General features: G+C 32.9%; 2 protein-coding genes and 1 long non-coding RNA gene across 5 annotated transcripts in view; 1 reads left to right on the top strand and 2 right to left on the bottom strand.

The window, feature by feature from the left end:
- Fatp1 (Fatty acid transport protein 1) overlaps positions 1-18,299 on the bottom strand; it is a 182,092-nt gene extending 163,793 nt beyond the window's left edge. For 2 of the 3 annotated variants that reach the window (XR_013002229.1, XM_076381296.1), the window contains exons 1-5: positions 18,119-18,299; positions 17,142-17,344; positions 16,375-16,672; positions 12,623-12,806; positions 12,231-12,522 (exon numbers count right to left, since the gene is read on the bottom strand). Coding sequence is in view for 2 of the 3 variants with exons in the window: in XM_076381296.1 (XP_076237411.1) it covers positions 12,231-12,397 (167 nt within the window). In the remaining variant the exon portion in view is untranslated. Of the gene's footprint in view, positions 1-12,230; positions 12,523-12,622; positions 12,807-16,374; positions 16,673-17,141; positions 17,391-18,118 lie in introns of all 3 variants that reach the window. The other variant, XM_076381414.1, reaches the window with a different exon arrangement.
- On the top strand, positions 4,584-5,593 carry LOC143181195 (uncharacterized). Its single transcript, XR_013002245.1, has 3 exons — positions 4,584-5,074; positions 5,263-5,333; positions 5,400-5,593. It is a non-coding gene; the product is annotated as an uncharacterized LOC143181195 (long non-coding RNA).
- A 6,602-nt stretch (positions 18,300-24,901) lies between the features above and the next one.
- On the bottom strand, positions 24,902-25,321 carry LOC143180372 (histone-lysine N-methyltransferase SETMAR-like). Its single transcript, XM_076380060.1, has one exon. The coding sequence runs from the start codon at positions 25,319-25,321 to the stop codon at positions 24,902-24,904; it is 420 nt and encodes a 139-aa protein (XP_076236175.1).
- Between the last annotated feature and the right edge of the window lie 818 nt (positions 25,322-26,139).

Genomic DNA, 26,139 nt, shown 5'->3' with positions numbered 1-26,139 from the left:
TCATTTAAAAACGTTAAGTACAGTAATTTAATTCTTTACAAAAACTTCGCCAATCCCTTAGTCTCAACAAATATCACTTTTAATCATATTTCTACCGTTACACTGTATTTCTCACAAAAAATATTTTTTATACTACTGTATGTATCTCCCTGCTCCACGAAACACATATTTGGCCCTATGATGTACACCTTCACTTTTATGATGAGAGATCAAGGTACAAACATGATCGTCTGTACTACAATTAGTTGCTTACTTGAGCAAGACATACTTGGTGGGTCCTTTTGTAAAGAAATTCAGTAATATTAGAAAATAACTGTTTTAGTTTGAGCGCGGTTCGCTCTAACGGTTAGCGTTATCCAGTATTATTAATATCCAGTATTAGATGCACTTACCCTATGTGCTCCCGCGTGCTTTTCTTTGATCAGCAAAAAAAGTAAAAGGGAAAAAAAGGCATAGCAAAAGAGGAAGCTAGGAGACGGCCCCAAACAAAGAGAGAAGCGGAAACCAGAGAAAAGTATAGAGAAAATGTGCCTTCACAAAGAGTAAAGAATAAACAGGAAATCGGACATCTAAAAGAATGAAAGTTAGAATATCGAAAGTTAAGAGACAATAGAATAAACGAAAATATAGAAAATTGAAGACGAAAATGAAAATATAAATTAAGTGTGTGGTGGTAATACAGTAGCCGCCACGCGATCTTTTCATTATTTTGTATTTATAATAACTGAATTCTTTTACAAAAGGGCCCACTAACTATTTTGTACTCAAGTATATTCGTACTCAAATAACCTATTGTAAATATTAGGGCATGTTAAAAACAATTTTTGTCAAATAATCATGTGAAATAGTCTTCCGCTCTCCTCTTAACCATATTTTTAGTTCGTCCTTTGTTTTTGTTGTGTATTTAGGATATTACGCACATCGAACATTACGCTATTGAACTTAAAGAATCTTTTAATCACAAACTTCCACCTATTCTTATAATCACAGAACTAAAAATACATCTTTGGCTCACGTGCTGGCTACATGGACATACGGACGAATGCGCAGTTACAACTGCTACACTTTTACCAAAACAAAATTTCAACTACGCCACCACTCAGCGCGTGTTGCATCACACGCCATACAATTCCCGCGTTTTTTAACTTATTTCCATAACCATGTAACAGTTTTTATTAAAATTTTAGAAATATTGCAGCCTAGTAATTAAATATGAAGAATGTGGGACAGGATGTAGCACTTTTGGTCAATTACATAATTAATATTCCTGATTAATATTTTTAATTACTATTTTACTCATTGTTCTGGTAATTGTTGTTACATTTTTTAATAAACTCTCGATCAAAACTATTAAATATTTGTTTTCATTTAATGTTTCATCAAAAAAACTAATTCATCAACTTTTACTGTTATAATACGTACCCCAAACCTCCTCTGTTGAAGTACACCTTTCAATCACGAATATTAATTTACAGGATATTTTGTTATCAATGGTACAACCGAGCAACGAATAATTTCTCATGAAAAATTAAATTAAAAAGAAAAAAATAAATTTTTTTCATATGAAGCTTCTCTTTTCGGAAAAATTGACTTTAAAAATTTATCAAATATACATGTGTACTTGGTGTAACTTTCGAGTTGTCGGGACTTCTGTTTCTACTTCTGTTTGTGTTTACTCACATGGATAATGTTATTATCTGATTCGAACAACAACAGAAGTACTGCGGAGCTAAAAGCGAATATTACTTTGGTTTCTGAAGAATTAAAAAATACAAACATGTATCTGTAGTTAAATGGCAAAACTTAGAAAAATATTTTTTAGTAGAGCGATTTTACTTTTTTTCTTAAATTTTGTGATATAAAGGTATCATCGTTTGGAAGAGTATGTATGTCGAATTTGAAAAAAAGAGACATGTCAAGTATTGCCATCTGACTACAGGTATAATACAATAAAATTTTTGAACTTCATTGTCTTGAAAATGAAGCTTCGATCAACTTGATGAATAAAGGCTTCCTCACCGATTTCAATAATCTTAAAATATGTTATAAAGGGCGATGTTTTACGCAACTTTTCCTGTTGAAAAAATTGGCGGTTGACGTTAGTTTCCGGGATATTCGTAAAAAAACTTTCAATATATGCGTATACGTGCATTCCGCGACAGTATGTGCGTCTCATGGCAGAGCTGGCGGTTATCTTCTACTTTTATAAACACCGTATGACACAAAATATATAACGGGTGCCCATCGAAACACTATATATGTGGGTCAATTTAGCCCCACTGGGTCTTCATTGAGTGACTGGAAGTCCATCTAATCCTGAAGACGCAGGCTATAGCACCTATAAATAAATTTTTGTGTATCACCCGTTTTTGTGTAACTTTTTGTAAATTTTTGTGTAACACATCATCCAATGGTAACCATGCACCTAACATCCTAACAGTGGCCGGCCATGCAAGCCATAATTCATAAGCATTAAAATCAGTTGAGTTTGTACTTTAAGTTTACCCGTTATATGCATAGGTAGACAATCGCCGTAGTGTGTTTATAGTAACGAGCGGTGACCACGGACACAATTGTACACTACTACAATCGTGCACGTATAAGCAGAATTCAATGTAGTAGTAACAATAGTTTTTTGCAAATATCTCGGAAACTAAATTCGACCGTCAATTTTTTAAAAGGAAAAAGTTTCTCAAAATATCGTCATTTATAACATATTTCAAGATCATCAAAATCGATAAGGAAGCCCTTATTCGGCAGCTTTACTCAATTATTTTTATTATTCTCAAACATCAACAATAGCTTACTAATATAAAAAGGAGTATTTTCTATAAAAGCGTTCTCCCTCAAGTATCCGAATACATCAAATTAACATCAAATTAAAAGCATTACTTTACTTTATTGCTTAAAAAACTATATGGATTAAATAAAATAAATGAATGTTTTAATACAATAGAAAATAAGCAGTGCATTACCATTAGTAGCAAAAATATATAGCAATAAACTCAAGAACACCGTGATGATCAAATATTAATGTGAGTCACTGTATGTATTCTGCAATCTGCAGTTTTGCAGCCAAACATAACCACAATATCACAGAACATTTCAAGGAAAATAGTGTTTCCATCTGAGAAAAAATATTCTTGAATGTCGGTAAGAATAAACAACGACAAAAAGATATGACATAATGAATGGCAGCTCCATCTACTGTCTGTGAGCATGTATATGTTAATGAATGAAATACAAAGAACAAAACCATAACCGTACGTACATACGTTTCAATATTGCGAGTCGACATTGACCTTGATCAAGTATGCGTATGTATACAGGTGATCACAAAAGTATCCAATCATGTTAGTTATTAAGTGAACATTATACGTAAGACCAGTAAAGGAAATAAACAACTGAAAATCTATTCTTTAACGAATTTTTCATGTATATTTGAATAAAATTGTGGAGCGTTATTTTTAAATAAAGATTACAAGGTAAGAGAAATATAAATGTATAAACTCTATTGTATTCGGTAGCTGGATACTTTTGTGACCAAACCTATAATTTACGACCTACTCGTAAAAATTACTACTCGTATGTTATTCCGCTAGTTTCATCGATCAGTTAAATTCGCCGTCGAATGATTTTTGCATCTTTATCTGTAGCTTTATTCCACAATTTATTTGACTACGAACAATTTGGCGCATACCATGGTGTCGCTGATTACGAGTATGTGAGAATGCCAGGGTTGGGGGGAAAAGCCTTGCGAGTTACAATGTAACACCGTCTAATTACAAAATTTGCATTTTCATAATTTTCGTACTTTTTTTTTTAATAGTACCAGTGAATTTGTGAAATTTTCTCGAAGGAAATGAGCCTAAACACGATACCTATTTTTATGTTTATAAACGGATGAAATAACCCATTGATACAAAATACATTACAACTCATACTTATTCACTCGGTGTCAAACGGTGCAAAAGCTTCACTTTGAAGGTTACAAAAGGAGCGGAAAAGTCTAGCGTCTTACAATATTTATTGACATTTATAATAATGCAGTTGATACCATTCATCATAGCATACAAGGTATTTCTTGGCGAAGAAGAGTACACTGTATGGAGTTAACTCTAGTTGCAATTTATTCAAAAAGTAAATAAATATCTGGAGATGTAATTAAACCATTTAATATTTTATACAAAAATGACAAGTCTAGCCAAGTTCTAGGCAGCTCGAGGGGAATGAGTTGCAGTCGCAGATGCATATAATTATGATCTGGAAATTGCATCGGAGAAGAGTTAGTTTTATACTTTTTCAATTAAATATATTTGGTATCAATACTACAGAGACCATACCGCTGAACAATATTCCAACTTTGGGCGAACCACGGTAAAGGTAACGCAAAGTACAGATACATATATTTGAAACTATATGCTGCACGATAGATGTGGACTATCGAGAATCTCGATGTCATAAAACTACTAAAGGTACGTATAATAGAAGTCTGAGATGCGATTCCTGGTGTACTCTCGATTTTACCGATATGCTATTTGAAAGAGATAAATTAAATCTAATACCCAACTCCTGATTTGAAACCTACATACACATGTGTATATACATGCATACAACATGTATGTATTTATTTTAGAGAAAAATGTAAATATGTTTTTTAGGTATATATTTATAAATGAAAACATATGTAAGATAATTGCAGTATTTGTGAAATAATGTCATATGCAATTTAAATATTTCAAAAAGATAAGAAAGTTCCTTCCAGACTGGGTATTGAACGCAGGATCTGTCACTTACAAAGTCACTTCTTGTTAGAAACAAACTATCCTCCACAGCTTCCCAGGTGTTTTCATTGAGAATACTATTATTAAATTTCATAAGTATACAGACATGCTTTAATTGTTCATGAAAAATATGCATAGAAATATTTCACAAAACGTTAGCACCTCTAGACACATACCTCATTTCATTTCTGGAAATCTCAGCAGTAGCGGATTTACACATAGGCAGTCACCTCTGGACTCGTAAGATAGGGTCCCGAAAAATATACGTGTATTGTTTAACCAGAAATTCGGTACGTGCAACTGAACAGAATAGTATTAGCAACAACTATGAAAAATATCAAACAAATTGGATGAAAGCTTACTGAATTATTGTTAGCTTTTCACATCTATAGTATAGATTATACATATAGAGTGGAAATTATAAAGCGTTACAGAAGAATATCTTCAAAACTATTGATTATACACAAAAATGTTTCAGATGAAAGTTGTTCAGCACTGAGGGGAATATCATGTGGTGGAACTTTTATTTATCCCGGTAGACGCGCAAAGGTGAGGTGAAGATCACGACAATTATTTCAAATGGAATCCTACTTTCATTTTTTGTTTGTATTGCAGCTTATTTTAAGACGAATTTGAAAACTATCTAGAGAAAGTCATTCAAAGTCAAACTTGCAGGGAAATGCCGAAAAGGTGATTGAAATAAATGTATTAATAATTTAACGTAATTGCGTTTTATTTTTACTTTAGTAAGTGTCCAAAATGATTACCTTGTACCTCAATGTACTTAACAATGCATTGTTCAATTTATTTCCGAAAAATAATTTGATTTTCGCTTTAAAAGTTTATTGTGTATTTCCAAATTTTCAATACGTAAAACAGTTAAAGTCACAGATATTATCCCAAAATGAGGTCGAAAAACATTATAGTATCGTAATAGTTATATCCGAAAATCATAGAACCACAATACCGTGTTTCGAAAATATCAAAGCGTGAGGTTTTTAAAGAAAGTTAGATTCTCTTTTGTGTCACACCCCTCAGACAGATAGCCATCTTCACACTGCGGTATCTACCAATCGGACACAACATACAGCCACAGAATCAACCAATTATTATCAAACATGTGAACTGATTTGGACGATATATCACACAGAAAAAGCAGAATTCAATCAATCACTGTAAAACACACGTTTTTCTGAGTTCATATAACCTATAATATAGAACACATAGTTTTAAGTATAATTCTTAAAAATAAGTAGTTATACCATCATCGTGATTTATGTATCAATAAAAATACGTACGGCTACACTCGATATGGTTGAAAATGAGTGCCATATTTTTCAAAAGTCTTTAGTAAATAACGTTTCAACAAATAATAAACGATAATTAAAGCATTATGAGGGTTATTCAGAAGAAAATCCTTGACAATATACATCAAGGTCATTGAAACGGATTTTGATCAGTTTTAAACATAGATGTTATTGGATATATTTTTGCCGATATCTCAGGAACTAACAATAAGGCCGACTATAAGATATATCAATCAATTGCCAAGTATTTCAACGTCATTGAAAGCGATGGGGAAACAGCTTTTTTAAAGCTTTATCTAATATTCTTATCCTTTAACTTACAAAAAGACGTCAAACCACCTATTATGTTTCAATATTCTTAGCTTTCTAAAGAAAGTGTTTTCTGCTACCTCATTCGTGTATTGCTTAAAAGTTGCTATTCTTTGCTTGGTGCCCAAGCTATAAACCACGTGTAAAGTATCAGAATCCCTTGATTCAATCATAATATTTTTAAGGGGAGGTTCTGGTCTAGAGCTTTCAAAAATTCGTTTTCTTAAAATTTTTAACTCCTTTGAAATTTCAAGGTTCTAAAAACTAGCAAAATTGTAGTCTTTTAAATGCAGCTGACTATTATTAATGACTCAACTTAAAACATATTTTTCTCGAAACATCATTTTTCAAACTGTTGGTAAAAATATCTCAAAAACTGATCATTCAATTTAAACGACTCTTTTTTTAAATTAAAGAAGATAGTTTTTCGTATTTATTGAACCTGTGATATTATGAGTTCTTTCCAACTTATTAATTTTTAGGAAATGTAAAATTGTGAAAAAAATGGTACTAATATGATGTTTGTCTCTAAAGTGTTTGAAAATGATAAAACAAAATTATTTTTTCAATTTCGTAGATTCACTGCCTCAGAAATTTCATGCACTCTAAGAATATATTCGATTTTCGGGATTTTGATTTAGTCTAGGTGCTACGCGTTTTACCGTTCAATAAGAATTTTTCGGAGGCTTACTACTATGGTACTTCACACGGATGCACTAATGTCCGCACTAGCATTGTAACTAATAATTAAATTAAGATGATTTTTACAGAAATTGAATTTTCTACGAAAAACAAAGATGAAAAGAAGAAATGGACAGAGGAGAGGATTGGAATTCACGACCTCTGGATTCGTAGTGATGAAACTTCAACACTAAATATCTTTATCAATGAGACCCATTCGGGCAAACGTTTGAACATGACTCTAACTATTTTCGGTTTAGATTCACCAAAAAAAGTTTGATTGTTATCAGATACCTGAAGTTCGTAACTTCTCTCTGTAAGCACTGAAGGTAAAAGAAGATGCATTTTTACTGCTAGGTAATAGGGAAAGGAATGCTTTCCAAAAGGATCTAGCCGAATAAGGAGGTAAAAACGAAATTCGACTTGTGATGAGTCATTCAGTAGCTTATAACAAAAAACTAGTTTGTGCCAATTTTCAACCCTCTATCTCAAACTGGGGGGTAATAGGACGCTTGTCATACATTTTTAACCACAAAACTGTGGTAAATATAACACTCTATAAATTACGTGATATACTCACTTGCGATCGAACGTAACAATGAATTCACTTATTTCTGTATGAATACAAGTCTAGAACGTATCGATACCTGTACATTATTTGTTTTATCTACACCCCAATTTTCGCAATATAGCTGCTTTGTAACCATTCGCGATTTCAAAGTTATAGCTACTATTCGGTATTAGGCGCTATAGATATAGATACATATAACAAATGCAAAAAGTAAAGTATAATACAGGCAAAGCAATTAAACATACAAGGTAATAAATGAAAAAAGAAAAACAGAAAAATTAATAATTACATAATATAATAATATAAGTTTCTAAAGATTAACATAATTAAACGATTGATGTCTAAAAGCATGAAACCATCAGTCTGCAAAATCTAATATTTTACACATAGTAATTAATAGCATTGAGTCTACTCATGACTGCCCGGTGATATTTAACATGTTTTAGTAAGTCACATCTAACAATAAAATTCCATACAGGAACGTCAATATGTAAACGTTTTGTATAAGTAAAAAATAGATTTATAGTAAATCTACATTTTTAAATAATTCATAAGCATAATTGAACCAATAAATGAGTATAATTATGGGCTCATTCCACGCGAAATCGGACACGTTTTGGAGTAAGTTTTTGTAGATTGCTCAAATTTGAATATGTTGTAGTCTTTAACGATATTTAAACGTGCCCCAAAGTATTTTTCAAAATTTTGAAAATTATCAATTTTGCAGCTGTTTGAAGTTAAGTGCTAACTTTTTTTTATAAATTATAGCTATTGAACTAGTAAGCGGATGGAGATGAACTTTACGGTGCTTATACAGAAAACATTGAAGTTTGTAGAAAAAATTATTTCGATTAAAAAAAGTTGTTTTTTAACTATTTTTTTGCAATTATTTTAAACAAATGCAGGTTTTTAAGATGGTGCGCGATTCTAAAAATCTGAAAAAAAGGAGAATATAGTTTAAGCCTTCCCCTTGATGGACAAACTTTCAAAAATATGGAAATTTTAAAATTGACCCTATGAAAATTGCCGAAAGTTGACGCGTCGGGTGAAGCCGCCTTGATCGCAAATAATAACGCACGTTCGTCCGCTGGAGTCGTCCAGGCTGCCAGCGACGACGTGCCCGCCGCGCCGCGGCGGTTTGACTCGACGCAGCGTCAACTTTCGGCAATTTTCACAGGTTCAATTTTAAAATGTCTATATTTTTGAAAGTTTGTCCATCAAGGGGAAGGATCAAACTATATTCTCCTTTCTTTCAGATTTTTAAAATCGCGCACCATCTTAAAAACCTGCATTTGTTTAAAATAAATGTAAAAAAAAATAATTAAAAAACAACCTTTTTAATCGAAATAATTTTTTTTACAAATTTCAATGATTTGTTTATAAACTATAATTTAAAAAAAAAGTTAGCACTTAACTTCAAACAGCTGTAAAATCGACAATTTTCAAAATTTTAGAAAATACTTTGGGGCACGTTTAAATATCGTTAAAGACTACAACAGATTCAAATTTGAGCAATCTACAAAAACTTACTCCAAAACGTGCTCGATTTCGCGTGGAATGAACCTATGGTGATATCAAAGTTATTGAAGGAGCAACACATTTGTAGACTATAAAGAGGAGGAATTTATGTTAGACTTGTTCAGGTATAGAGAAAAAAATAAGAATTCCAAATAACAGAATAATAGTCGAGATCCGATCTAACAAACGATACACATATAAACCTTTGATAAAAGCAACATTGTTGAAATGATCCAATGAATAACAACGGCAAAGAACTTTCAAAGCGGGTTTTCCTATAAGCATCTGACACAGCATAACGATCAGACCATATGTACCAAATACAAAGTCCAAATACAACGATGATTTTCAATATACATACGTTCTACTGCATGTGTTTTTTCATTGTTTTTATGAGTGTGTGTTGGATGCAGTGGCTGACCGCAACGTTAGATGTGTATAAGAAATCTCGCCTTTAGACTCTTAAAAGCTATTCCCGGTATATTCAAAATATGAAAACGAAATACAATACCAAGTTCGCTGATAATGTTTACAGACTTAAGTAGGTGCTCCAGAATTAATCGAACAGTCAAAATTAAAGACATCTTTTTGAGGTAAAACGGATAACAAGAAGTTTAGACAAGCTAAAAGCAAAGTTTATTAGCTTTGCACCAGGTTTCAAGTCTAAATAAGTCGCGTTGCAAAATGCGACAAGAAATCCTATTAGGATAATTAGATTTTTTATAAAAGCTTGGCATTGGGATACAAAAGTTAATAGCATCCGAAAGAAAATAATAAAGGATTTCAACAGGCGAATCAACATTGAGATTACACAGCGTAGTGTCCCAATCTATGGAAGAAAGGTAATGATCAATAGCCAGATAATCAACATGCAAAGTCATATTTGTCAATAGAAAGCATAGGTGATAGAGATCGAGCTTATAATAGGAATAGCAGCAGTAAACGCAAGATGATGTACGTCACATTCATGGAATAAAGTTATCATTACGTAAGATGTTATCAGATTCAAATGAAACATTATCATATAATGGCGATAAGAGTACTATTGTAATCATAATAAAAAGTAACTTTTAGAAGATTATAGTCGACCAGAATAAGAATTTCGGTATTGGGATGATGTTGTGTGACATAGTTGACTGATTAACAATAAGCTTCACACTTCAAAGAATCGGAGGATGGTGGCAAATAAATAACACGTATAATAAATGTATAGTGCTTAATTTTAACTTGTACGAGGGTCATTCAATAAGTAAGGAGGAAAAGTCAAGTTTATAGGATATTTAAACAAGAAATGCAATACTTTCAGAATCATAACTGATAAAAGATCTACGAAAAAATGACCTCTGGTAACAACAAAACACCTAAGTGCATCGATAACATAATTCTTAATTGAAACATTTGATCCTGAAAACATAAGAAAGACTTAATTGGACGGGAATAACTCATTGAACGATACGATAAGCCGTGGAAAATAATGTATTAACTATACAAAGTATTTTATAATACAAATAAACTTAAGAATCGAGTACATCTGTCCAAGAAAATATTCGAAAATCTAACAATACAATGAAAAATGATTTAACTGACTGGATCACTTATGATCACAGTAAAACTATATCCAAGGTTTGTATTTCTTAAATATTTTTTTAGAATTTAGGAAAATAGAGATTTATTGTCAGTTTTAAAGGTAATAATAAACGGAAAAAAATCGACTAAGTAGGTACAAATGATCAAGGTGTGACGTGCGAAGGTTTAACAAGCAGTAAATATTAAGTAAGTATTTTATAAATAATTTTAAATAAAAGACATTTTTGTATACGAGCAACACAATTTATAGAGTAATAAAAAAACGATAAAAAACGTATCTTGGACATGTCGATTATTATAAAAAACGGAAAAGCAATCAGAATATTACAGAAGTTTAGTCGTTTAATCATATGAATCAATCAATATGAATTTTTCCGAATTATTTACATATTGTATTGTTATTGAATATTTGTTCATCGTTAATGCAATGAAACTCAATGTTATATACTTGCTGTGATGCATTTACATACGACGCATATTAGAGACTTCTTATGCGATCATATAAAAGTAATTACTATGATCGTCATTAACAATAGCTACTCGCGATACTTTAAGAATCACTTCACTCTTAATAAAAGGTAACATTAAACTTTGATCGTTGATTCACTAAATTGTAAAGGTAGTGTCAAATGTGTTTACCTTTAACACATGACAAGCAAGAATGAATGAACTCCCATTTTGCACAACTACCTGGGTATATTCTAATTACGTATTGAGTACGCGTACTAAAAATGTCATGTTATGTACAAATACACTGATATCTACTATCTCCATATTGAATATTAATATAAATTCAGCTACAAAACTGGTATAGGAATTTCAATTGTATAACTTAATTTGGTATATACATTTTAACTCTTTTAATATAATTCTATTTAATTACATAAATTTTAATATTTCATAACCAAAATTGTAATTTATTTAAATAATTGTGGTTTACAAATAATAATTTATGTGCAAATGAATTATTTATTAGATTATTAGGAAACATGTACATAAGTGTAAAGAATAAAATTTAATCAGTAATTTAGAGAGAAATAAAGAAACTACTTCAATTCGAAAATGTTTATAATGTGCGTAATAAATTTCGAATTATCTACTTGTAGTTTGTGCTAACTTCATTTTCAAAGTAATTTGAACACAATATTTTTATTGTGTACTAATATTTTTGAAAAGATAAATATGTTGTATAGATTTTGATAATTCTTAATATATAGTTTATTGTTTAAATAAAAGATACAAGAATTGTTTTAAAAGATATATAATTTAAATTTTCCACGTTTGAGATCATATTCATTATTTTACAAACTTAATATAGAGTAGGTGTTGAGATAGATATTTTGTAATAGTTTATAAATTGTTTCGCATATTTGACTAATTCCAATATTAATCGTTCGTATAATTTATGCTATATATGCATGCATGAGAATGACATGAAGATACATAAAACTAAACTACATGCAAGTTACTCACGTGAGATCTCTAGGCAAAGTTTTGAAGGCAACGTAGAACCATCTGAATCGTCCACCGGAGACTAAATACGCGACAAGAACAACCACGAGCAGCTGCGCAAAGAAAATAGGACCTGCATATATGGCGAGTAAAGCCACACAGGCTACCAAGCTCGCTAGTAGAAGCATGATGAACACTAAGCGGCGAAGCAAGCGGCAGACTGCCTTCCACCGGTCGGGTTCACTCGTTTTCGTGCCTGTTCCCGTTCGCGTCCTCGTCTTCAACGTTGTCGTCGTCGCTGCCGTCCCCGCTACTGCACATACACATACATACACGACATATTACATTCGCGTTCATTCGTTCATTCGAGTAACTGTGACCGCATCTCCCGTTCTTTCTCTACGTTTACGTACCTATCGGTTCATTGTTCGCAGCAACTTCTACTTCCACCTCTATACTCTCTACATTCGGCTTATTCCTTAGCTTTTCCTCAAGATCGACCTTGCTCTCGGCCGACGTCGACACCCACGATGAAGACGTCGTCGTCGACGTCGGCCACGAACAGATCGACAAATTGAAATCACCTTTTTCTAAATCCTGTAACAATCATTAAATATGTAAAATATGTGGCTCTACGTATTCTATATTCACGTATGCATATATTCATAAACACTGTTATGTAAGCTAGAGTATCTAGTATACAAATGTATCATTATAGTGAAATGAAAGGCTGTCTAAATCAAGAACTTCTAGTAGCTTATTTTTCACATTATAGTATTACTTTTGACAAAATATGTAAGTGACAACCAGCTATCAGCTTACCAGCAACTCATAATATATCGCCTCAATGAATAATTTACATAAGGATTCAGAAATATGTACGCATTTATGAAAATATTTAAATATTGGACAATTTAAATCATTGTAGTAAAATTGATAATTGCTCATTATTCGTATGAAAAGCAAATAAACGTATTAATTCCCCTTACTTAAAAGCTCAATCGGCGTCGCAAATAATGATGGGACTGATATGATACATACTGATGATACTTAATTCAATACCTACATACAAATGTATTTACTTACAATTAATTGGAAGTATCAAAAGGTATTGAAATCGCGGTGACTCGACATCAGTTTTCAATACTGATGCTAATACTAACCAACTTAATGCTATGAGAACTAAGTAGGTACCGATACTAAGCCCAGTAGAACCGAATTTTTTAAATACTTTATAAATATTGAGATAAATGCATTGTTGGATGACTAACTTTAGTCGTGATTCATAAAGGACAAATATGATAAAATATTCCGTTTAACACAATCTAGGTCACTATTTGTGCATACTTTTCAAATCGAAGTTCGAATTAAAGTTTCAGAAAGTGATTAGGCGAAGGACTAAAGTTCTCATTTCCCTAACGAAAACAGATAGTTTATATGTACCCAGAAAAATTGTAAAAGGAGGATTTTGCATTCACAGCTCTCGACTATAAGTCATCTCACTCGATGTTATTTTAACTGTTTTACCCGTTAAAATACATTCCCTTTATTATTTTAAAGTAAGTTTTGTGTATTTTAATAGGTACAGGTTCCCAATAAGATAATATTAGATGCTTATAAATAATAAACAACTAGTAATGTATAAAATTTAATTACTTTATTCATTAATAATATTGCATTAATTGTCAATCAGTAGTAAAATCACACATTATAAAGAACTTTTATGAAATAATATTTTATCTGTTCTTTCCTTGTTTCCAAATTTAAAAAGACCATATTTAGCTAATACAGAAGTTATTATATCACTACACAACAATTACTCTACAGAGCTGGGAAAAAGCGACACGGAAGAAATACGGACCTAATAAAATTAGTCAGAGTGGAATAGGCCATACCTTATTTCACGTACATTTTCAGGTCTAGCATGTACAATTTTTTTCACCAAAGTACTAAATAAGCGATTGCGAAAGTACTAAATAATGACTAAATCGATTACGGTTACTTACTTACTTGATCAAAGGGCCCCTCTTATCCCTGAACCATTTTGCAAGACTTTCCCCCAGCTCTGCATTTGAAATTTGTATTATCATCGAAGTTGTACGAAGGACATTCAAAAAGTTCCTAACATTTTCTCAGAAAAGCATTTATTAATCTATTAGTCTGTTTATCTGGCCACACAATGAATTGAAAGAACGATATGAACAACTCAATTTGTTCACGCTCTTATCTGATCTTATTCTAAACAAAACCATTATTCTTATTAATTAAAAGATGTAAGGAACTTTTTAAATGCCCTTCGTATATACGATACCGATCAATTTCATTTAAAACTTTCTTGTCAAATAGCCACAAATAGCTGAAAAGTCATACGTTGCGTTAAATGGTACACCCCCAATACAGGGTATTACCTCTAACGCGACGCACGATTTTTCACCTACTTGTAGTCACCTGACAAACAAAATTTAGAACAAAAGTTACAGGATACGGGATATACGATAGATATCAGTAAAAAAATTTCGAAGAGTTTGTTTTTAAGCCGAAATCAAGGTCACCTTGGATTTTACAAATAGAAACATATTTTTTTTATCATATTTTAAGTATTGAAGAAATTCAACGCAACAAAATAATAGCACAGTTGTTTGAAAATTGGAAATTTAAATAAATAAATGAACAATATTCAGTGCGTGTACATTATTTTGTGGTGCCTCTTTCATGTGTAATGAAGTTTACTTTGGACTTTTTAATTGTTTAATAGATAAAAATTAAAATCTCTGGTTAAAATTTCATATAATTTTTATGTACCTATATGCTAATAAAAAACACTTTGAAAAAAATGTACATATAAAACAGAGTTAATTAGTAATGTTTAATAAATACAAGTTAATACATTCTCAAGGTGTGCTACCTTTCTACTTTACAATATACCACTTTGTAAGACTATATCGGTTTTTCCTTCAAAATTACTGTTAATTAGATGTTATACAAAGTAATTAAATAATATATATTTCGAGGTACGTTAAAAAGGAAAATAAAGTTTCAGAATAAAGTAACATGAAGGTAGAAAATGGATAATTATCTGAAAGAAATGTATTTATATAAATAGGAAAACAAATTTCCTTACTTATTGGGAAGAAATTGAGAAAAAATATTTACCATTAGCAGACTTTGCCAGAAAATATTTATGTATAGTGGCAACTTCCATTTTAGTTGAACAAGGTTTTTAAAGGCTAGAACATTAACGGGTAAAAACCGACATCTTAATTACAATTTAGAAAATAATAACATAAGTAAAATAGTTGTTAACAAAATCTTATGACATATAAGATTAAAATACATGTATATTGAACATACTTGCATATAAATTTTATTATGAATATAATGTAATTAAAAAGACTTTGACCTTGAGTTTCAAATGGGAGATTGATTTTGTGAGAGCCTTTCTAGTAGATTTCCACCGATTCAAAAGTGTAATGATTATGTAAATAGATTATGTGAAGTCATGGATACTTCTGGCGTAAATAAAAGTAAAGGTATTAAGTGTACAGTCCTTACCTTATTAATTAATTTAAATATTACTCATTTACGAAGTTACAAATTTAAATGATTCATTCTTAACTTATTTTTTGGAAATTTATCACTTATATGCAATCTACAATATTATATTACACAATAGTAATTAATCAATAGACACTAATTATCAACATATTTCCTTTAAGTTATTAAAAACTTCTATGTTAAAATATTTTAAAGTATTTAATTTTCGCTATATGTTGATACAAGTAAATAGACATACTTATATGTATAAACAAATTTCTTTTGCTATAATAATCTCTAATTTATTATATCAATATACACAATTAAATAACTATTACAAACATATAATCTTCCTTCGGCTATTGCTTTCCAAGTCTACTAATGTTTCTGTACTTTCTACTTTCACTCTGAGTTTCTCTTGTAAGATACATGATATCTGCAAACAATCTAATTTTGTTATTTTCATTAATTTTGTATTTGATTTTTAGTTGTCTTTATATTTGTTTTAATGTTTTTAAAGTATATGTCAATTATGCTTTTTAGAATGTAAACACAATTTTTAAAATAATTTAACAAATTGCTAAATATATATAAACATTTCCAAAATATTTATGATCGTGACGTGACATACCTGTCAAGCGCTGCGCCGCGCCGCCATAGAGCACACTTAAGAAGTAAGAGTATAAACATAGGTGCAATGGAATCACCTTGATTAATTCTTACTCACAAACTTTCGTTAGTTTGGTTGTTCTTTACATACTCTTTATATTGTATAATGTACTCTATAGTTATTCAAGATATAGGTATATTATCTTACGTATCTTTATTGCTTTAATGTGTAATGTCCATCCCAGTAACCTTATCCTCAGGTTAAAGTTACATTAATAATTTTTTCAACACTACTTTACATAACAAAATTTTATTTATATCTAAAAACGTTATTTATAAAAAATTATTACTATTATATTTTCAGAATAGTATAATAAATATTTAACAGCACATACATGTAGTCTTAGCAACCAAATACTATAACCTCTTTCAATCTACTATGCAAATAAAAACTGTATGTACTTATTTAGTTTGACGTACATTATGCACATAAAACTATACACAAGATATAGGTTTATATTTCTATAGCATTTGACATACTTCAAATTGTGTATGCACAAAATATTTCAAAACATGTGAAGCTCATTTTTACAGTGATTAAGAATTATTCTAAACGAGAAAGATCTCTATACAAATATGTATCCTGTGTTATCTTTGTCCCAATTTATAAATATTTGTATGCTTTAAAAATATGCAGCTATTATAATTTTTAATTTATAATTAATTATAATTAATTTATAATTAATTTTTATAAATAGAACTTGAAATAAGAAACTTTAATATACTTACAGATCAGCAGATATTGTATCATAAAATTGCTTTATTTTTTAAAACTTTTAAATATTTGTTTAGAAATTATTAAATTGTAGTTATGCATTCTTTAGCAATACCTTTTATATACTATTGAAGTAAAAAAATAGTCCAAATCTAGAATACATCAAAATAGGGTATAGATTAAAAGTAGTTTTTCTCATACTTCTGTCTTCCATTTCCTGTGGTAATGAGTCACATATGTGAGAAGTCATTTTGTAAAAATCGCTTTACACAATAAGAGAAATGTTAATTATCAATATCAAACATTAAACATACATGTTATTGAACCATTCACTAATTCTGTATCTTAACTGTGTTCTTTTCATAAATAATATAGGTTCAATTTAAAGCAAGTTTAAATTTGATCCAATTTTGTACAACTTGCATAGTTGTGGAAACTTCTAAAATCTCTGGCTTGAAAATTAAAACTTGGATTGATATATATATATAATTAATATAAGATGTCTACAACCTGTCTTTAACAAATAGATAATGTTCTAAGCATTGTTCAAAGTACAGGAGATGATTCCTGAAACCAATTAGATCTGCATTCCTTTTCTAACTTACTTAATATACAAGATAAAATCAACTTGTAGCATATAAAATCATATGCTATATGTACAATTAGTTATACAAAAGTATACCTCGTATTATACATCAAACATATTTGAATATTGTTATGAAATAAAGAATTATTTTTAGTGTTGATACTATAAAGATAATTTATAAATAATATTACAAATAATGAAATATTGCAATTTGTAAAAACAATTTTATACATGTTACTTCATTTTTAGAACTATAGCTTTCACATATTATTTGTAATTTCTATTATACAGTTCTTCATTATACATAAAATTATAGTTTTAATTTATACAATTGTTAATAATATTACATAAATTAGAAATGAAAATTATAAACTTCTGTTTGCAAATGCAAGTACCTTTACTTACCCTAAAAAGATATTCATGGCTTCTGTTAACAATTTGATATAAGCCTAAAATACATTTTTGAAGGATTCTTTTTAGCTGCGTTATGGATTTATAGATCGTACATATATTAAATACATTTTTTCGATTATGAAAATTCCACGTTTTTCACTCCAATACCAAAATTAATTTTAAGAAAAGGCAGACTGGTATCTCCGGATCACTCTCGTTATGTATGTACCTACCGTAATTAAATCAATAGTTCGACAATAGCGCTACTGTGTGGTAAAATTTGGAAGTTTGTTTATGTTTACTATCTATCTACAGAAAATATTTGTGACTGTAGAAATTGAGTAAACCTCGTTCATTTGAATCGTCTTGAGTTTAATGCTAGAAATCCTACTAGAGATGGCGCAAAAGACTGATTTAGTTTCTGGTTTAATATTGACGCGTCATCTTACGACCGTTTCGTTTAATCTCGTTCAAGTTAAGTACTTATACAGAGTGTAACAAAAATGTTGCAGTTCCTTGAAAGGGGTGATTCAGGGGGTGATTTGAAGCAACTTTTTCCTTAGCGAAAATGTAAGATGAGTCTTCGTTAACGAGTTATTAACGAAAAACACCGGCCAATGAGTGCGCGAGTTTGCCGCCCGAGCGACCGCGGTAACGTTAGGTACGCGCGCTAGATGCTACGGTTGTACTCCGAACAAGAAAGTCGTCATACATCGAAGAAGGTAGCATTAGCATGAAAACTGAAAGCGACATAATAAATAATACCGAGTCCTTTTTTTGTTTATAACTTGAAGTGAATAATTATTTAAAATGGAGGAACACTACGTGCAACGTAAAAACACGAATATGTAAATTTCTTATTCGCATAACGTATAAACGAAAAAGCAATACAACAAAAAAATAAAGGAAAAAGGAGAACAAACTTCACCTGTAGTTTAGAATTTTTTCAAAGAAGCTCCTTCTACCCTCACATAGTTTCCCATCGTTGTATTATGAGTTAACTTTCACTACGACTACAAGATTGAGAGAGAAAAAAATCAGTATCTGTCAAGAAAACATGTGCTTTGCAGAAGTGCAGAACGAGTACCAACAAGCAGTTTTACAAAAGCGCTCACTCCACTCTTTTATTGCCTACGTATCCAATGCTTCGAGACAGAAAACAGAAACATCGTGCATCGGTCCAAAAGGGTCCGCGAAGAAGAGAAAGTTTTTTCCGTCCCCGAAGAATAAGAAAAAGATTTTTAGCACCATGTTTCGAGTTGTCGCTACTAAGACCAGTCTAACCACCTTACCAGAGATCAGGGGCACGCGTTTAGGTAATTTATGGCTTTATTGCTTTGGTTTCGAAGGAGACGTGATCTCGGAGTGTCCGAACAAGGAAGGTCTGAGGTGCTTAAACTACGTGGGGGTACAAGGAGCTTCTTTGGAAAAATTCTACCCTACCATAAACCATTTCGACGGTCGATGACCTGGGTCAATGACCCAGTGACACAGATTCAGAAACTACAGATGAATTGCATTTAATTCATTAATGATTATTATTTTTTAAATCTAACGCAGACTACTTTCAACGTTTCTATCTTCAACGTTAATTCTCCAATTCTTCGTTCATTTCTTTTGTTGCATTGCTTTTTCGTTTATACGTTATGTAAATATTTTCATACTAATGCTATTTCCTTCGACGCATGCCGACTTTCTTGTTCGGAGTACAATCGTAGCATCTAGCGCGCGTACCCAACGCTACCGCGGTCGCTCGAACGACAAACTCGCGCTCTCATTGGCCGGTGTTTTTTGTTAATAACTCGTTAACAAAGCCTCATCTTACATTTTCGCTAAGGAAAAAGTTGTTTCAAATCACCCCCTAAATCACCCTTTTCAAGAAACTGCATCATTTTTGTTACACCCTTTATATATATTTGCATTTCTTTTTATGACCTCTGTCTTCTTCTTTGGTATCGTGATCTGCAATTGCTATGTAGAATATAAAAAATATATTAAACTATTATTATCAAAGTATACTAAGTCAATCAGACCTTTTACATAACAGTGATAAATATAAAACTAGGCTAGGAAATTAAAGACGCGACTTCCGCGACATGCTAAATATTTCATTATTACACAACTGAATATATAGCTGCAATTTGTTGTATACTTATGTTGTATATTATCCGTTGTTACACTTACTTTTATTTCATTACGAATATTAATTATTGTCGTTACAAATACCAACTTTAATATTACGAATAATATACAGGATGTAACAAATATACATTTTAATATTTCAAGGAGTCGTAGAGTACACCATTTGAATCACAGAATATCCTATGATTTAGTGTCCGATCTGCCTTTGTTTTGCACTAATAATGCTTTAAACTTTAAAGTTTAAAGTTAACATGTCTATACGGCAAACTAGTAGCCGCAGGATTTCGTAATTACGCAGATGTATTGAGAAGGAGCAATAGAAGAAATAAATCTTAAGAAATAAATCTAATAATAAAGTTTTAAAGATTGCAGATGTTGAAGGAAATATCACACACAACATATACCGATGAAGCATAGACGAAAAAACTGCCGGCAGTCAGTTGTTCAAGATAAGTGATAGAGTACAGAGAAAGCAGGAACCGCTTAGAAAGCTCTGTCCAACGTAGGTGTCCCTCATATGCCTTTTTCCCCTTCCACCTGTCCGTCCCCACGTAGCATACCTGCATCGGAGAAGAAACGCGTGATACGAGACCACGATGCAGGTCAGCGTCTCTATTGATAGGGAGACTCACACATTAGGTTCCGTCCAGACAGAATCGTCTCGAACGCGAACGTAGCTGACAATAAATTAGAAGAATCCGGGGATGACCGAAAGTACCCGAAAACCCTCGAAGGAGTCAAACATCTTTAATCTTCTGCGCATTGAGTCTCTATGGTCCACAGCGACCATGTCTCGAAGGGAGCGATCTCTAATAACCACTGAGAGTGTTTCATCTGTTTCCAAGATAGTCAAAGTGTTGTTCTTGTCGCCCAAATCTGTTTTCTTTAAGCAATGTGGCTGGAGCACCTCCTTATATACTCGAAAAATTTGAGTACGCGTCAGCGCAGTAAGTCGGAGTAATCGCTATCCTATTGTAATATTTACAATAATAACTTAAATTATTCATAATTATAAAATATTATAAATGGCGTGGAACTGAGTACGTGTATCTCTAAATTCTACAATTCGTGTAATGAAAAAAGTATATAAAACTAATAGTTGAAGGCAATTGTAACTAACTAAATATTACGAACGCAATGAAGAGGGTTGTACATGAGAGGAGTAGCTATCGTAGAACAGGAGCGTATTAGGCGAAAAAAAGAGATTGCTATATACATGGCGTAGGAAGTTGTGGATCACCCTAGGGCAATGGCGCAGGTATAGGAAGGGCCGTTACATATGAGCGGAGTACAAAAAGGAGTCAAAAAAAGTGTATCCAATTTCTCTCGATAGAAAATGTCTTCCGACATTGTTTCGCCCATTCCAATTCAACAACATGTGAATTCACAATAATTGTCAATACATAACTTTCTATTGTTAGTATTACTATCATTATTAATACTGATAAGCTGTACAACTTTCTTATATATTTCACGTTGAACGTTTTTCCCTCTATTTACCACTAATCCTCGTACAGCGACCGGTTCGACCGACTATACGGGAGGAAGGGATCGAGCATCAACTAACATTATTTCGACTCTTATTCGTCACCACCGTTATTGAGTGAATGGATTTGTAACCAAAACAGCCCGTAAATGTACTTTCTACTGTAACGAATCGTGTATCGTTGTACATAAAACGTCCACAGATAGAGCGGCTAACCTGTGAAGAGGGAGTAGGATTCGTGTGGCGTCCGGTTAAGAAATAAGTTTCATAGACTATGATTTCTCTTTTAAAATAATACATGAAATCATTTATTAGTCTAAATGTTCTACAATGCTAAGATTCTTAATTCTATGCTTATTGTAGTACTACCTTTAGTCTTCGATGCGATAGATTCCTATCACTTTACGAATTGATACTTATCACGAAAGTCTGTAGAGACAGAATATTAATTACTCTTAATTTGAGCAGATGGCAGTGACGATGTGTTTCGAGGAAAGGCCAAGGAGCTAGTTGAAGCTGCCTCGGTCGGTAATCGAAGAGCTGATCGAAGCTGCCTCGATTCGGAGGATCCAAGGAGCTGGCTAAAGCTACCTAGACTGAAGGGATCAAGGAGCTGTTTAAAGCTGCCTTGAACGAGGAGATCAAGGAGCTGTTTAAAACTGCCTTGAATGAGAGAGCCAAGGAGCTGGTTGAAGCTGCCTTGTATTAGAGAACCAGGGAGCTGGTTAAAGCTCCCTTGGTGTGGTTTGGAATTTTGGAGAGAACTAGTATTTTAATTCTTATTATTTTACACTGTCTTCTGGTGCTGGCGCTGCCCTATTTATACGGGGAAATTGCCTCCCTCTTTTGCGCCCAATGACTGACCTCGGTGTAGGGGTAGCGTCATGTTGCGCCTGCGCGTGTAGGAGTCATCGCAGAATATGCGCTCTCTATTGGTTCCCGGTTTTCGGCGCATGCGTCTGGTAGTGTTTGCACCGGCGTATAGAGAGCGTTGTTTGTTGATTGGCTCGTACTGTCATCATCCGGACGTACCAATCCTGTGCGCACGCGTAGTGGGAAGCGTTCCATTGTGTGTGAGCACGCGCGCTGCATGTCGCTTGCGCGAGGGTTCGATTAAGGATTTGATTAAGAATTCGATTAAGGATTCGAGGTTAGGGTTTTCTATCACTGCCACTGTTCGAATTTAATTATCTCTTGTTATTTATTAATTATAAACGGGAAAATGTCCTGCGACACTGGATTTCCTCACAGATGAGGTCGCGGTTGGTTGTTACACTACCTAGGCTGCCTATTTTCAAATCCATTTCTAGATAATAAACCAATACTCCCGCTTTTAAAATGGTCAGAAATTAAAAGTAGGTAAAAGACAAATTTTTCAATGCAAAAGGCAATATATATCGCTATTAAAAATATCTCTGTTCAATCTTGTTAAGTCAACTCGTGCTAATGATTACCTACATTGTCTTGTATTAATTCTAGATTCCTGTATCCATCTGCAATTGCAGTTTTGACATAAGTAAAACTTTGTACCGTATTTTTACGTAATTTCAACCTGGATTTTGCACATAAACAACAATTTGCTTTTCATTTTTCTGAAGATATCTATTGCAGTACACGAGCAACGCCAGTTTGATCTGCCCGGATACCGAGCTAGGCGATCACCCGTTCAGACAGCTCTGACATGTTCGCCCCGAACATTGCCTACGCACTCCTTCGATGATTTTCGGGTACTTTTGGTCATCTTCGGAATTTTCTAACTCTGTCTGCAGCACGTATTCTCCATCTGTCTATCCTCTTGGCGTGTTCTCAGCTATGTTCGCGTTAGCGGCGATCTTGTGTGGGAGTGGCTTTACGCGCGCGGTATGCAAGGATTACTGACTTGCGTTTCGATGCGTTGTCGATCCTTCGTAATGATTTTAAAGGTCACTTTGTTGACCATTCTCGTATGTCTGTGATTCTTATAAAATTTTGATAGTAATAAACTGTATGCCCAGAAAATAAGTCATTTTGTAAATTTTGGAATTGTTTAAGCTTAAACAGAACAGGGCTCCAATATCAGTCTTTGTCTGTTTCAAGAAAACTGCTTTTTATAAATCAATTTTTATCTTTGAAACTATTAAATGCATGAATTTCGGACTCTGAAGAACATGTTTGTTCTATACACGTTTAATTACATGGGATATCAAGTTGAAAATTAACTGTATATAAACCTAAAAAGATTCTAAAAATATATTTTTTTAATGTTTTTAAAAACATTTTTAAAAAATATATTTTTTGTTATGAACACTTTAGACAAAAATAAATAAAATCATAAGTAAAATCTATGATTACACTGTTATGCCCCGGCTATGCAGCCGGGGATAAATAACAATATAATATATGAGGTTTAGACTACTATTACCTTTCTCGGAATCGTTGGAGTATTCGTCATTAGAAATTAGTTGGACTGGTCGTCACTTAAGAAAAGTATAAGGGTACAAGTACTAGATTGTCCGGAAAGTTCTTTTCGTTTTTTTAATAGGTGATAAGTATAAAATATTTTGCGTGCTATGTACTATTCTTGAGTAATGTATTATCCGTTCTGTTCTACCACCTTTTGCCATCTCTCCGGAAGTCTTATAATGCCGCTTTTCCAAAATTTTCTTGGCTTATTGTTAAAATATTCTTCAAGGCCGTTTTTTATTTCATTAACTGATGTGACTTTTCTATCGCGAAGAAAATTTTTTAGAGAAAGGAACAAATAATAGTCCGATGGTGCAAGGTCTGAAGAGTATGGACGATGTGGTAGAACATCCCAATCAAGCTCTAAAAGCTTCATTCGCACGGGTAAAGAAACGTGTGGACTCGCGTTGCCGTGGTGGACCACGACGCCACGTCTATTCACCAATTCTGGACGTTTTGCGATGATAACTTCCTTAAATTTTTCGAGTTGAATGCAATATTTTTCACTGTTAATCGTTTGCCCATGCGGAAGTAACTCGTAGTAAAGAATACCTTTCCAGTCCCACCAAATTGAAAGTAATATTTTCTTCGGGTGAAGTCCAGCTCTTGCCATCGTTAAAGGACCCTTATTTCTAGTCGACCAAGATCGTTTGTGTGCAATGTTGTCGTAGAGAATCCAAGTCTCATCCCCAGTAACCAACCTTTTTAAAAACGGCTCTCTTTTGTTACATTGAATCAGTAAATCGCATATCGAGATTCGGTTCAGAAGATTGCTTTCCGTCAGTTGATGGGGGACCTACACTTTCGTAGCCATTAACGTAACCAAGGTTGGTCAAATGCTCATGAACCGTTGTGCGCGGAATGTTTGAAGTATTTGCTATCTCACAAACACTAGATCTTGGATTTTCATTGAGGTAGGGCTTGATAAGGTCGATATCAGTGGTGGATGGACGACCGCTGCGATCTTCATCTTTTAGATTAAAGTTTCCGGCTCTAAACCTTCTAAACCAATTACGGACTATTGGAACAGTTATAAACTGAGCCCTATATATGTCACAAATCTCCTTTACAGTATTTTCAGACGTATTGCCTTTTTTAAAACAGTGAAACATAACATGACGCAAATGCATCTTTTGGTTTTCCATCTTTCACAACGCGAAAAACACTCGATACACTTTCTACTAACGTCAAGAACTGTTCTCTTGTACTACCAGAAGATGACTAATGACCATAAAGTTGACGGTAGAGTGGCCTAATTGTTTATTTACATAAGCCCAGCGACACAAAGCCTTGAGTGACGAACGCGAAAAGAACTTTCCGGAGAACCTAATAGTTTATTTAATTGTATCTCTTTTCGGAGATACAAAATATAGTTTAGTTACACGATGTTTAAAAAAGCGATGATATAACGAGCACTTTATCTCGTTCGCGAAAACCGTTGTATGTTGATATACGTGACCAACCGAAGATCGCCTTCGGTTGGAGATTTCGTTTCGCTAATACCAAACACGGTGAATTTGAAGTATGAATTGTTTTTAGATATTACAGTTGAACTCGAACAGGTAAACGACCTGTGTCAGCTGTTCGAATTTCAGGTCCGACGTCGAGTGGGGATGTCGGAGTCTGAGAGAGAAAGAGAGAGAGAAACTGTCGAACATTGGACAAAGTTAAAATATGATAAGCGAACGCCGCGTAGCGGCTAATTAGCGTCTTCCGCGCATTTGCGAAGACACGTGCGAGTCTTGCTGTCAGTCTTGCGCTAGTCCTTCGACAGGTAGCAATTAAATCAGCAGCAGTATAGCCATTTCGAGCCTACTTCGATAAGAGCAACTTGGTTTCTCCAAAACGCTCGAAGTCCTCGAAGCGCTAGAATTCTAGCTGACTGAGCAATTTCTCTTGCGGCCTGATCTATTCGTCTATTCGGCTATCAGGTATTATACGTGCGACAGACGAATCAGCTTGC

The sequence above is a fragment of the Calliopsis andreniformis genome, chromosome 1 (assembly GCF_051401765.1).
Source record: "Calliopsis andreniformis isolate RMS-2024a chromosome 1, iyCalAndr_principal, whole genome shotgun sequence".
Lineage (NCBI taxonomy): Eukaryota > Metazoa > Arthropoda > Insecta > Hymenoptera > Andrenidae > Calliopsis > Calliopsis andreniformis.
This window is presented reverse-complemented; position numbering and strand designations above follow the sequence as displayed.

Coding starts and splice junctions, on each gene's coding strand:
- LOC143180372 (XM_076380060.1), bottom strand. CDS start 25,321: ATGGAAAACCAAAAGATGCATTTGCGTCATGTTATGTTTCACTGTTTT.